The sequence below is a fragment of the Electrophorus electricus genome, chromosome 11 (genome assembly GCF_041902795.1).
Source record: "Electrophorus electricus isolate QZ-2024a chromosome 11, ASM4190279v1, whole genome shotgun sequence".
Classification (NCBI taxonomy): domain Eukaryota; kingdom Metazoa; phylum Chordata; class Actinopteri; order Gymnotiformes; family Gymnotidae; genus Electrophorus; species Electrophorus electricus.
The window spans coordinates 28,966,236-28,977,500 of record NC_137507.1 but is presented as its reverse complement, the minus strand read 5'-3'; the positions used below and the strand labels follow the sequence as shown (position 1 = coordinate 28,977,500).

Below are 11,265 nucleotides of genomic sequence, written 5' to 3'. Positions count from 1 at the left end.
CCCTTTTTAATTTTGGTGGACTGAGTGAGGGAGAAATGAGAGTCACATGAGCACTAACAACCAGCACTGTAAGATGGAGGAGTGAACAGTGTTTGTGGTGAGGATGACGTTCTCTCTGTGTGTGCGCGCGCATATTTTACCTGGTCAGAGAGTGTCTGTGGTGAGGAATATCCAATGCGGCAGCCGTGAGACACACACACCAACTCAGCACTGAGCTCCAACACGTGGGCCAGTGGCAGGTAGCCAATATAGGTGTCGTTCTCACTGCCCGAGTAAAAACAAAAAACAAAACAAAACAAAACAAAAAAACACCACACCACAGGTGTCATCGTCATCATCATCATCACCACAGATAACATTTATAGAACCGAGAGCTCGGACACAACAGTGTAGTCACGCGGTCTCCTTACTCCAAGCCCGGGATGCGTTCTGCCATGCCTGATACCGCGGCCACAAGGTTGCTATGGGAGATCTTGACTCCTTTGGGGATATCTGTGGAGCCACTGGTGTACATGATCACGGCGATGTCAGAAGACAGAGGCTGGGGTCGCTGGACTGCCACTGGATGGACGGATGGATAGATGGATAGATAGATAGATAGACAGATAGATAGATAGACATTAAACAATTACAATATACAAACATTTACAAAAAAAGAAAAATTAAAATAAAATTAAAACTTTTTTTTAGAGGTCACTAAAAACCACCCCCCTCCCCCCAGTTTTTCAGAGCACATCACTGCAACCCCAAATATTTTCAAAAGTAGTCAGATTGTTCATGACAGAATAAAACTTAAACTCTAACTCTGTATGACTCTTCACCACTCTTTTAAACCAGTCCAGCCCTCAGACACGTCCTACTGATCCACACCGCCACCTTAGATCTCAGATTTTGCCTTCTTCTTCTGCGTGTAATCATACCCACAAATGAACTATGCAAATGTAAAAACATCAAACTGATTGTAAATAGATGATGAAAAAGTCTAAAGAAAAGATGACATCACCACCACCCACTCCACGACCACGGTAGATGAGGTTAGACTAGAGCAGAAGACGCGCTTCCCGTCAGTGAAAATCTCTCGTGACATTAAATGAATAGACTTTACATTCAAGTGGGCAGCTACTCTGTCCACACCACCCAGCTCAGGACCTGCTAGAGTTACCAAAGTCCAGTGCTGCACACAGTTCTGTCCATAAAGGTGCCAACCCACTCTCAGAGAGCTCCTCTGAACAAAGTGGAGGCAGTGTCTCAGTGGTTAAGGTTCTTGATTAGTAATCAGAAGGTTGTCCCAAAACCCTTAACCCTCAATTACTCAAATTTGTACTCAGACATAAATGTAGTTCTTTTAAAAAAAAAGCATCAGCTAAATTCCATAAATGTAAATACAAAACAAAGGTTCTTTCAGAAGCTACCACCTAGAGACTGTACTTTCCCACAGCCAAATCTTGGAAAAATGTAAAACTTTAAAAGTCCAGAGTAAAAAGGCCGGAATATTTTGTAAAGGCAACCTTTAAATATCCATTAGGAACAAAGACATATCCATGTCCCAGCTCCCAAGTCTACGGCGCGCCACATAGGCCAAAGGTCTCCACACTAGGTTTGCTGGCCCAGTGAGAAGTCTCTGCAAAAGCTGAAGACCAAAGACTGCAACCCTACTGGCAGGCTGTACCAGCCCCTGTCCATCATCTTCTTAAAACAGAAACACCACACTTTGAGGGATCCAGTGTAGCTTGTCCCAAAAAAAGTCCCCTACTGCCAGAAGGAGAGGCTTCATGTTAGAATGTTAAGTGCTGGGTGTGTGGGTTAGTTAAAGGGCTTACTTTTCATGGCTCCCAGCTCCTGGACAGATGCCATATTATGGACCTGAATGCCATGGGGAAGACCAGACCAGCTGCTGGGCTTACTGTCCACTACGATGATGTGCTGCAGTCTGGGCACCTCCCCCAGAATCTCCTGAGAGAGAGCGTAAGCAAGTCCAGTCTTAAACGTACCTAAGAATTTCAGCCTTGCGGTTTAAATTGTGTGATAACAGCATTAATGCTGATTACACAAACAGCTCTCAACCTGTGTGCCAATATTTATATCTAAATAGAGATTTCAGGGAGGAAAGTTCCATTTTAACAGAACAGCTAGTATTGAAGATTGAAGATCTTTATTGTCATTTGGCAAGCTTAACGAAATTGCATTCTGGAGTTTATATTTGAAACAACGAAGACTGGTGTCCTCGAAACACGTTAATTGTACGCTGGGATGATGATGGTGGTTTAGCATGGAGGAAGACACAGTGTTGGGTCCGTCAGTCCTACTAAGGCTAGAGCACAGCTCTCCTCCAGCTACACACTGTCAGAGAGAGCACCTAAACCACGGACAGGGTCGTGGTGCTGAAAACCATTCTGCAAAGAAATGCATTTCCCACAATGCCTAGCTTGAGGAACATTATATATGGGGAGGCCTTGTGCATCTGCAACTGAGGTCTTTCAGTTCAAGAGTTCTGAGGGTGTGGCCTAAGATTAAAAAAGATAATGCATGATGACCAATCCCCTGGCCAGTTTGTGTGTCCCCTCTGTCACATCCTCTCTTTTTGGAGGGGACACCAGCGAGGGCTAAGCGCTCACCATAAGGCGGCTCTGGAACAGGTCTTTACTGGTGATGATGTGAGTGACCCTTGTCTCGTTGAGACCATGAGCGATGGCTGGACCTCCCAGAGTAGCATATACAGTCACCACTGGGAAAGAGAGAGATACATAAGCCAAAAGAAAAAAGAGAAACAGAGAAATTAATACAGAAGAGAACTGACACAGGACACACCTGTACGCCCCAGCCCACAGGACCCATGTCTCCCCCACACCACTTTAACAATTAACCCTGCATATGAAAAGCCCAGAATAAAACACATGACTTGCGTAACGTAAAACTAGGGTTAGGAATGTAAGCTCTGCATGTGTGTGGAATCATTTGATATCCTTCTGTTTTATATTTCACAATTTTTAGTAACTAGTTTGCTTATTCCCCCATGTACAGTACTGATATTTTGGTGTGCAAAAAGAAGTGTGCTGCACAAATTTAAATTATGATTATTACTATAAAAACAATAATAACAATAACCAACAACAACAACAATCATCATCATCATCATCATCATCATCATCATCATCAGTTTGTAACAGTAGTGCAAAACCTGAAACATACACTGCCTTGTATCCACTTATGTAGCTGTGGCATTTTAATTTGTCATGTTTTAGTTGGATATAAATTCTTAACGAACAATTCATCACAACTAAAGCTTTTTGTTAGTGGACAAACAGCACCATTAAAGCTTTGATTCACTGTCTTCCTCAAAATAAAAGCTTACGTCTGAGAACAATGTTCCATTTAAAAAGATGGTTTGACTGAAGTGTGCTTAGAGTGAGGCATACAGATATCCCTAGAGGCTGGTATCCCCATACGGATATCCTAGAGTGTGATACTGCTTTGGATACGGATATCTTGATACGGATATCCCCAGAGATGGATATGTACATGCAGACATTCCTAGAGGCTGATATCGCATACAGACATTCCTGTGATATCCTGATACAGATCTCACCAGAATGGGATTTCCCCAGAGGGGGATAAACCCGGATAATGACCCAGATAAAGGAGCTATTAAAAGGGGAGTCTGAACTTCTGCACGGCGGGCGTGCAGGTTGTCTGCCTGCTGGCCAGTGTGTACAGGCCACAGTCACACTGGCCCTTTGTGAAGAGAAGCCCTGACATACTGCAGATTTCATGACAGATCATGATTACTAAATGAAGAGTGTTTTTTTTTTGTGTGTGTAGTAGGAGAACTAACATGGGAAGTTGTACATGAAGCAGGCCTGAGCAGTGATGATCCACTCCGCCCGAGTCTCACAGATGATGGCGATGTTATGGTGTGGTCTCTGACCCAGAGCCGCCAGCCCACTGCCAAACGTCTGGGCCAATTGGAACGTCTCCTCGAACGACAGCCAGTTGTATTCACCCAGTATAACCTGCACAAACACAGAAGCTGACTTCACTATAAACAAACACTGCAGTAGAGGGAAATACCTGCATGCTGTTATTTTATTAACATTGAGCAGGCCAGCTACAATTCCATTAGTCCATAACAATATTATTGATGATGACAATAACAAAAACAACAAAAAATGATCCACAACTGCCCCTCAGGACACATGGAGCGCAGCTGCCTGGGAGTACCAACTTTACACAGAAAGCCTCATGGACCACAGATTTGTGGGAAGGAGAACCAGGATGAGACTGGACATGATGTGGACGATTCCAGATGTTCTTGGCTAACTGACCCTTTGTGTTGCTGAGGTCATTATCCAAAACCAGTGAGTGTGTCTCAAAACCAGTGAAGTAAGACTATACTATAATTACTGCAAAAACTCCTACAGGAGTTCCAGGAATTCAGAGAATTAGTGCAACAGTCATGGTGTACAGATCCCAAGCCACTTTGCTCCAGGTGCACTGGATTTGTGATCCATCCAGTATCAGCTAAACAGCCAGCATCAAGGCGTTTTCTCGACGGGCCAATGCTGAACACTGAGAAATGCACATTCCTGCAGCAGCTACTCAACCAATGAGCTTCCCAATAAACCTCTCTAAACTTCCACAGCAACATTCACATACTGTTTCCACAGGGCTCCCAGTCAAACCAGACTCCCAAATTGTCATCATCATTAGTTTGTAACAGTAGTGCAAAACCTGAAACATACGCTGCCTCGCATCCACTTATGTAGCTGTGGCATTTTAATTTGTCATGTTTTAGTTGGATGTAAATCCATAACGAACAATTCATCACAACTCAAGCTTTTTGTTAGTGGACAAACACAGCAGCACCATTGGAAGCTTTGAGTCACTGTCTTCCTCAAATGTTCCACTTAAACAAAAGTTGGTTTGACTAAAGTGTGCATAGAGTGCAGCATACAGATATCCCCAGAGGGCGGTATCCCCATACAGATATCCCCAGAGGGCGGTATCCCCATACAGATATCCCCAGAGGGCGGTATCCCCATACAGATATCCCCAGAGGGCGGTATCCCCATACAGATATCCCCAGAGGGCGGTATCCCCATACAGATATCCCCAGAGGGCGGTATCCCCATACAGATATCCCCAGAGGGCGGTATCCCCATACAGATATCCCTTGAGTGTGGCATCTCCATACAGATATCCCTATGGGGGATATAAACTGAATCCCAAATGTGGAGATGGCCAAGCTTCTGTAAAACCATCAACCGCAAAAACACGTGTGTGTGTGTGTGTGTGGTCATGGCAAACCTTCTTGAAGATCTTGCCATTGTGCTGGACCTCATCCTCTTCACTGAGCAGTTCTCTGGTCCCGAGGCAGTCTCTGTGAGGGAATCGTTGGACTGCATAGGCAAACACTTTATCCAACGTATCCATGGCGACGTAGAGCTGGGAAACCAACTGGTTCTGGCTGTGCATGGCCCGGTACGGACCTGCTGGGTTCCCGCTCACCTGCAACCGCACAAGATGAGGACAGAATGTGATGTCACAAAGGAAGCCGACACATATTATATGGAGGTTAGGAATTTGGGAGACTGGCAGAGTGCGCTGGAACACGCAATTGGACTGTTAGTGCTTGTTATTACTATGAATATATAATATGACTATTTTCGTGCAGAGGCACTGAGCATGCTCAGTGTGGCTGAGCCTTTGGCAGGGCTGGCGGGACTCACGGAGCGGGCTTTGACACGCTTGGCACGAGCCTGCTTGGCACTCGTGCCCGAGATGAGGTACCAGGGCAGGAAGGTGATGATGGAGTAGACCCAGACCATGGAGCGGAAGACATGCAGGAGCAGAGGGGGCACATCCTCCTTCAGCTTCATCCTGACAGCTGGGAAGCAGGGGAGAGGGTGCGGGTGGGTGGGAGTGACAGAGGGGAGAGAGAGAGAGAGAGAGAGAGAGAGAGGGGAGAGAGGTGGGACAGAAGAGTGCCGGGCGGCGGAGGGGCGGAGCCTAGGGGTGGAAAGTGGGCAGAGCTTGGTTGCTACTTCTCCTCAGTTTGGTGAAGCTTCTCTTTTCTGCTCCTTTTCCTATATCCTTCCTTAATATCTCTCTCTCTCCCCGTCTTGTGTGAATATATCCCTTGCTTCCTTCTCCTTCTTTGAGAACTGCAGCAGCAGACCAGGCAACTTCCCTTTTCTTTCGCCCACTCTTCTTCTTCTTCCTCTTTCACCTTCTCGGAATCCACAGAAGCTTCCCTGAAAAAACAGTAAAGTTGAAGAGGGTAAAGCTGATTACAAAACTCCAGTTAAATTCAGTTAGTTAAAAAATATATATATTAGTGAGTTCAAAGCAAACAGTTGAGTGAAATAAAATTTAACAAAAAAACTGCAGTCCTCCTTCAGACCGGTACATGAATTCGTAGACGCCACACCAGATCAACAAGTTAAGGAACCAGTTCATTAAAAGAAAATAAAAGATACAGTGGATCAAAACATAAAGAGAAATTTTGGCACCAAGTCAGACTGGGAGTTGAGTATGTAGAAACCACACCTTATCTAACAGCAAAAAGAGCATGAGGAAGGAGAGTGTAACATTGTTTCACACGCAGCTCAGATCAGAGTCAGGATTAAGCCATACAACTCAGTTGAGGATGGCAGAATCAATCTCTACACAGCAGTGTCTGTGCACAAGAGAGAGAGAGAGATTGAATGTGTGAACAATGCAACATTTATTTCGTCAGGCAGGAAGACTCTGTCTCAAAAACCCCTAACTCAACACTCTGAGGGCAAAGCAGTGTGCAATAATGAAAGTTTGTGTACACACAGTACACAGTGTAATGCAGAACCATGAAAGCATGGTGTGAAGGCCTGAACACTGAACAAAATGACAATTCTGTACATTTCTGTAAGCACTATGCTGCTGAGTTTTGTAACACCATCGCGCACTCTCTCACACACACATACACACAAACGGTCATTCTGAGGGAAACTTCAGAGGAACGCCCTCTCCTGACTGCAGCTGTGATCCACTCCTAATGGATCTCAGAAACCCCTCCAAACCACAGTGCTCCGTTGGCCACTGGGACTTATATAGTGGAAAATCTCAGCTAGCTGGGAATACAGTCTAAATTAAAACCAACGCCCGAGTTAGTGAAGACTAAAGCCAGGTTTAAACACACAACTGCAGCCAGAGCATGAATTCTACTAAATACAACACATAAAAAATTACCGTTTTAGCTGGTAACATAACAGATCATTGGGAAAAACGCAGTTTCTCTCCAGGGAAAAGTGGTTGTGGGCATAATGCAACAGTCGTTGTGCAAGGGAGGGCACACCATAAAAGCCATAGCACACATTCAGAACCAGAAGTGCGCTTACTTTCTAACAGGATTAAAAAAAAAAAAACCATTAAAAATCCCAATTTTTAAATCCCAGTGTGCTAATCAAGCAGTGTGACTGGGCAGACTGTAGGCCATGATCACAACATTTTTCACAAACATACAAAAAACAAAAACAAACAACAACAAAAATCACTGGTCTTCACTGGATGAAGTAGGATTGTGAGCATCAACCATGCAAATTCCAATACCAAATGTAAAAACATGACCAACAGATCAATGAACCCCTACAGCAAAAAACAGAAGATGACTAGAAACTGCTCAAAGCAGCTAGCTGCCACACACTTCAACTACTGTTTACTTAAGATCAGGAAGCATTCAAGCGTTCTGCCCTGGTCCAACTAAGCCCAGTGAGTGAAGAGGGAATGAACGACGCTCTCACAAGCCCTCTTTGCCTCGGAGAAGCCTCCACAAACAGGCAGACGCAGAACTTTCCACCAAGACACTGACCATTACTTCACTGAAGCAGCTGTGGAATGTGGCAGGCTTGTGAGGAAAGCAAGGTCAGAACATGGAGTCAGAGCAGACACAGCCTGAATGTGAAGTAGGAGTAGGACCTCTATTTTGTTTCGGTTTTACTTCTTGTCCCAATACTGCGGTTGGAGTAGTAGTATTGTGAATGTCCTGAATCACACTTTTTTGTGTGTGCTGGGACCATACTGGTGACCAGGTGACAAACCTGTCGGTGTGTGGGCGTCACCCAGGTCCCTTTGAGACTTCACCAGCATGGTTTAGTATAGCGTAATGCACATCTCAATCTCCAATCGGCATGTCAGCAGAGCAGTGTGTTCCCAATATAACTCGTCTGTCCCCGATGTGCAGGCAAAGGACCTGAGGGAAGCCATGCCACTAGTTCGATGCAACACTGGCCCTGCTCTGGAAGAATGTTATCTAGCCTTTTCTGGGGGTTGATGCAAATAAATCCACAGAAAGATTTTTAAACCTTTTTTGCCTTCTCTCATGTCTCCAGATGCCACAATTATTGATGAAAGCTGGAATTAGAAGGCTTTTTTTTGGCTGAATGTTTGAGTGTTTGCAGGCAGGGCAGTGTCAAAACCAACCTGTTGCAACACCCCACCTTTTGCAGTGTGAATTGTTTTATGGCAGTGCAATATAGAGAAGTCACCATATAACAGTTACATTTCTTTAAATTGTGGATAACCATACGGCAATGTCTATTGCAAGGTACTAAAAATATAATCATAAACCCTAAATTGGGCTGCACTGTTTATACAAAAACTACCAAAACTATTGTTTCCTTGGACCATGTGAATGGGTCATCAGAGATTGTGCAGGATGGATAATCACAGCACACAATGAAAATCTTTGTTATTTGCTGAGGGCTGATTCATGTGTACAGCAGAGCAAATAAGTGGTAGTAAAAACAAACACACTGTCGTGCAGCTCTAGTATACCATGATCCTTTCTCACACCTTAGCCCTGCATGCGGCCAGACCAGAAAGACTGCTCAGTCCTCCCTCAGCAGGCCAGGTTCAGAGGGTGTGCCCCTCAGATACTGTCCCAGGATCTGTCAGATGTTGGTACACACTTTTGAAAAACTTGGTGACTGACCACATGCTGACTGCAGATCAGTGACAAAAAGCCCCAGGCAATTTCACCTGGAGTAGTTTCTAAAGGTAGGCATTCTTTACCAACTGTAGTATGTGTGAATCAACTCCAAGTCAAACTGGATTCCAGACTGCTGTACAGTATAGTTTATAGTGATGGAGCTTGGTTAGGTGTGTTGGAGCATAAAAAAATTCAAACACCAAACTGCAGTGTTGCAACACTTAGGTCTTATTTTAAGAACCTTTAGGTAGCCTACAGCCAAAAATATGCAGTTGGGCAGGCCTAGATTATCTTGTCTAAAATAAACTAATAGCACGTGTGCCGTAGTTAACATTGTAGTACTGAGGGGAGTGTTCAATCAGTATGCTGCATTTACGTTGATGGAATTTACTACAGCAGTGAATAAACACCAGCAGTAACCTCCATTCTTTGCCGCTGAAGTCCTTCAAGGCCAAAGGTTTACGCAGTTTCCAGCTTCCAAGTCTACTTGGAATTTTGACATGACTCCTATTAACAGAACCTAGAATATCACATGCGGCAGCATCACATTCTGTAAATATTCTGACCTTCGACGGTGAAGGGCTATTTATTTGGGCTTCTGTTACACCCGTTACATATAACTAGTCCAGGAAATGTTCGACTGTCTCCATGCTGTTGGCTATTTAAAGATGAAGAACTACAGCTAATATTCTGAATCCATGCACTGATGGGGACGCACTGGGCATGGTTGACCTCTAAAACGTGCATAAAAACTCACTGCAGGTTCACATGGAGGGGGGCTGTTGTAGCTCACTACCACCACACTGTAAGCCACGTGTCTCCTTACGTTGTGGCTAGCTAGGTAGTTAAAACCCCGTAGTCCTATCTTACATTTGTGCACTACACAACGCAGCTAGTGAACTATATGGTGCATGTGTGTGTTTTTGCACAGGCAGCCTGTGACAGAATAGCGCTGACAGCAAGCCAAATTACGCACGCCATACACTCAGTTTTGCGCGTCACACGCGTTAGACCTCCTAGTCAGTCTCAGCGGAGGTTCAGTATAATGGCAACAGATAACATGCCTGTCCGTGTCTGAATCTGTGCGATACCTGTTAGTCTGATCGCTAGATAGCACAAATCTGAATGCGTGCCATACCCGTTAGTTTGATCGCTAGATAGCACAAGTCTGAATGCGTGCCATACCCGTTAGTTTGATCGCTAGATAGCACGACAAGTCTGAATGCGTGCCATACCCGTTAGTTTGATCGCCAGATAGCACGACAAGTCTGAACCCGTGCGATACCCGTTAGTCTGATCGCCAGATAGCACGACAGGTCTGATTAGTGTCTGACGACTCGGGCAAACTCTTAGCCGAGTGCACGCTAAGAGCAGCAGCTAACTAAGCTAAGACACCTCATACCAAACACTGGGCGAGAGGGTGCGAACAGACTGCCTCTGTTACAGCAGATGCGGTTCTGGCGTTTTATGAACACAAATAAGTTAGTTAGTCAGGGTTCGTGAGAGAGATACACAAATCACTAAATCGCTCGTTAAAAACCGCCACATCGTAACCGTTAGCTTAGCACAGCTGCGCAAGCGCTGAGAGACAATAACCGCTCACCTTGTTCTTCGCGCCTTGGGAGGCCGAAATAAACAAACCCGTTACCAAGGCAACTGTGTGAAGACAATGTTTCCAGACGAAATGACCTCCGGTCACTCGATCACCGCATAGCGGCACTGAACTCCTCACAGCTGGAAAATGGGGTTTTTGGGAGCAACCCGTTTCTCGCGCCGGGCCTGCTTATCGGGCCGGAAGTAACGGCAGCGTCGTCAAGGCACGGGCCGATTCTCTAGAACCCGATTGGCTCGCTGAAGGTGGCGCGTACTATGTGCCACAGTGACGACAGAGGGGTTATTCGCGGTCAGGTTGGAGGGTCTCAAAGCCACAGCTAAGAGAGTGTCGTCTTTGGCACTGGTGTTTTTGTCTTCAGGTCATTCTGTTGTTTTAATGTTTTAGATGGGCAATAATAGAAGTTGCTCTTGGGTCATTTTACAAATGTCATATGCCACATAATGTAGCTACCAGCAATTCATCCTGCAGCGCCGCTGGTGTAGTGGTATCATGCAAGATTCCCATTCTTGCGACCCGGGTTCGATTCCCGGGCGGCGCACGGGTTTTTGTTTTGCAGATATTAAAGATGCCGCTTCTTGATTACAAATAATTGACGTGTAAGTTTTCACAATTTCACAACTTCTGCCGATGTCTTATTGCTAAAATCTGTTCATTTTGACTTGACCACTGATATTAGTATTTGTAACTT

The 11,265-nt window shown here is 45.0% G+C and overlaps 1 protein-coding gene and 1 non-coding gene across 2 annotated transcripts in view; one reads left to right on the top strand and one right to left on the bottom strand.

Annotated features, from left to right (window-relative positions):
• acsl3b (acyl-CoA synthetase long chain family member 3b) overlaps positions 1–10,772 on the bottom strand; it is a 17,239-nt gene extending 6,467 nt beyond the window's left edge. The window contains exons 1-9 of the mRNA XM_035528302.2: positions 10,566–10,772; positions 5,727–6,251; positions 5,305–5,505; positions 3,833–4,010; positions 2,616–2,725; positions 1,821–1,953; positions 411–561; positions 141–264; positions 1–20 (exon numbers count right to left, since the gene is read on the bottom strand). The exon at positions 1–20 is cut by the window's left edge and continues 52 nt beyond it. Coding sequence (XP_035384195.1) covers positions 1–20; positions 141–264; positions 411–561; positions 1,821–1,953; positions 2,616–2,725; positions 3,833–4,010; positions 5,305–5,505; positions 5,727–5,876 — 1,067 coding nt within the window. The 5' untranslated portion in view covers positions 5,877–6,251; positions 10,566–10,772. The remainder of the gene's footprint in view (positions 21–140; positions 265–410; positions 562–1,820; positions 1,954–2,615; positions 2,726–3,832; positions 4,011–5,304; positions 5,506–5,726; positions 6,252–10,565) is intronic.
• A 272-nt stretch (positions 10,773–11,044) lies between these two features.
• trnag-ccc (transfer RNA glycine (anticodon CCC)) lies at positions 11,045–11,115 on the top strand. The gene has a single exon. It is a non-coding gene; the product is annotated as a tRNA-Gly (tRNA).
• Positions 11,116–11,265: the final 150 nt, after the last annotated feature.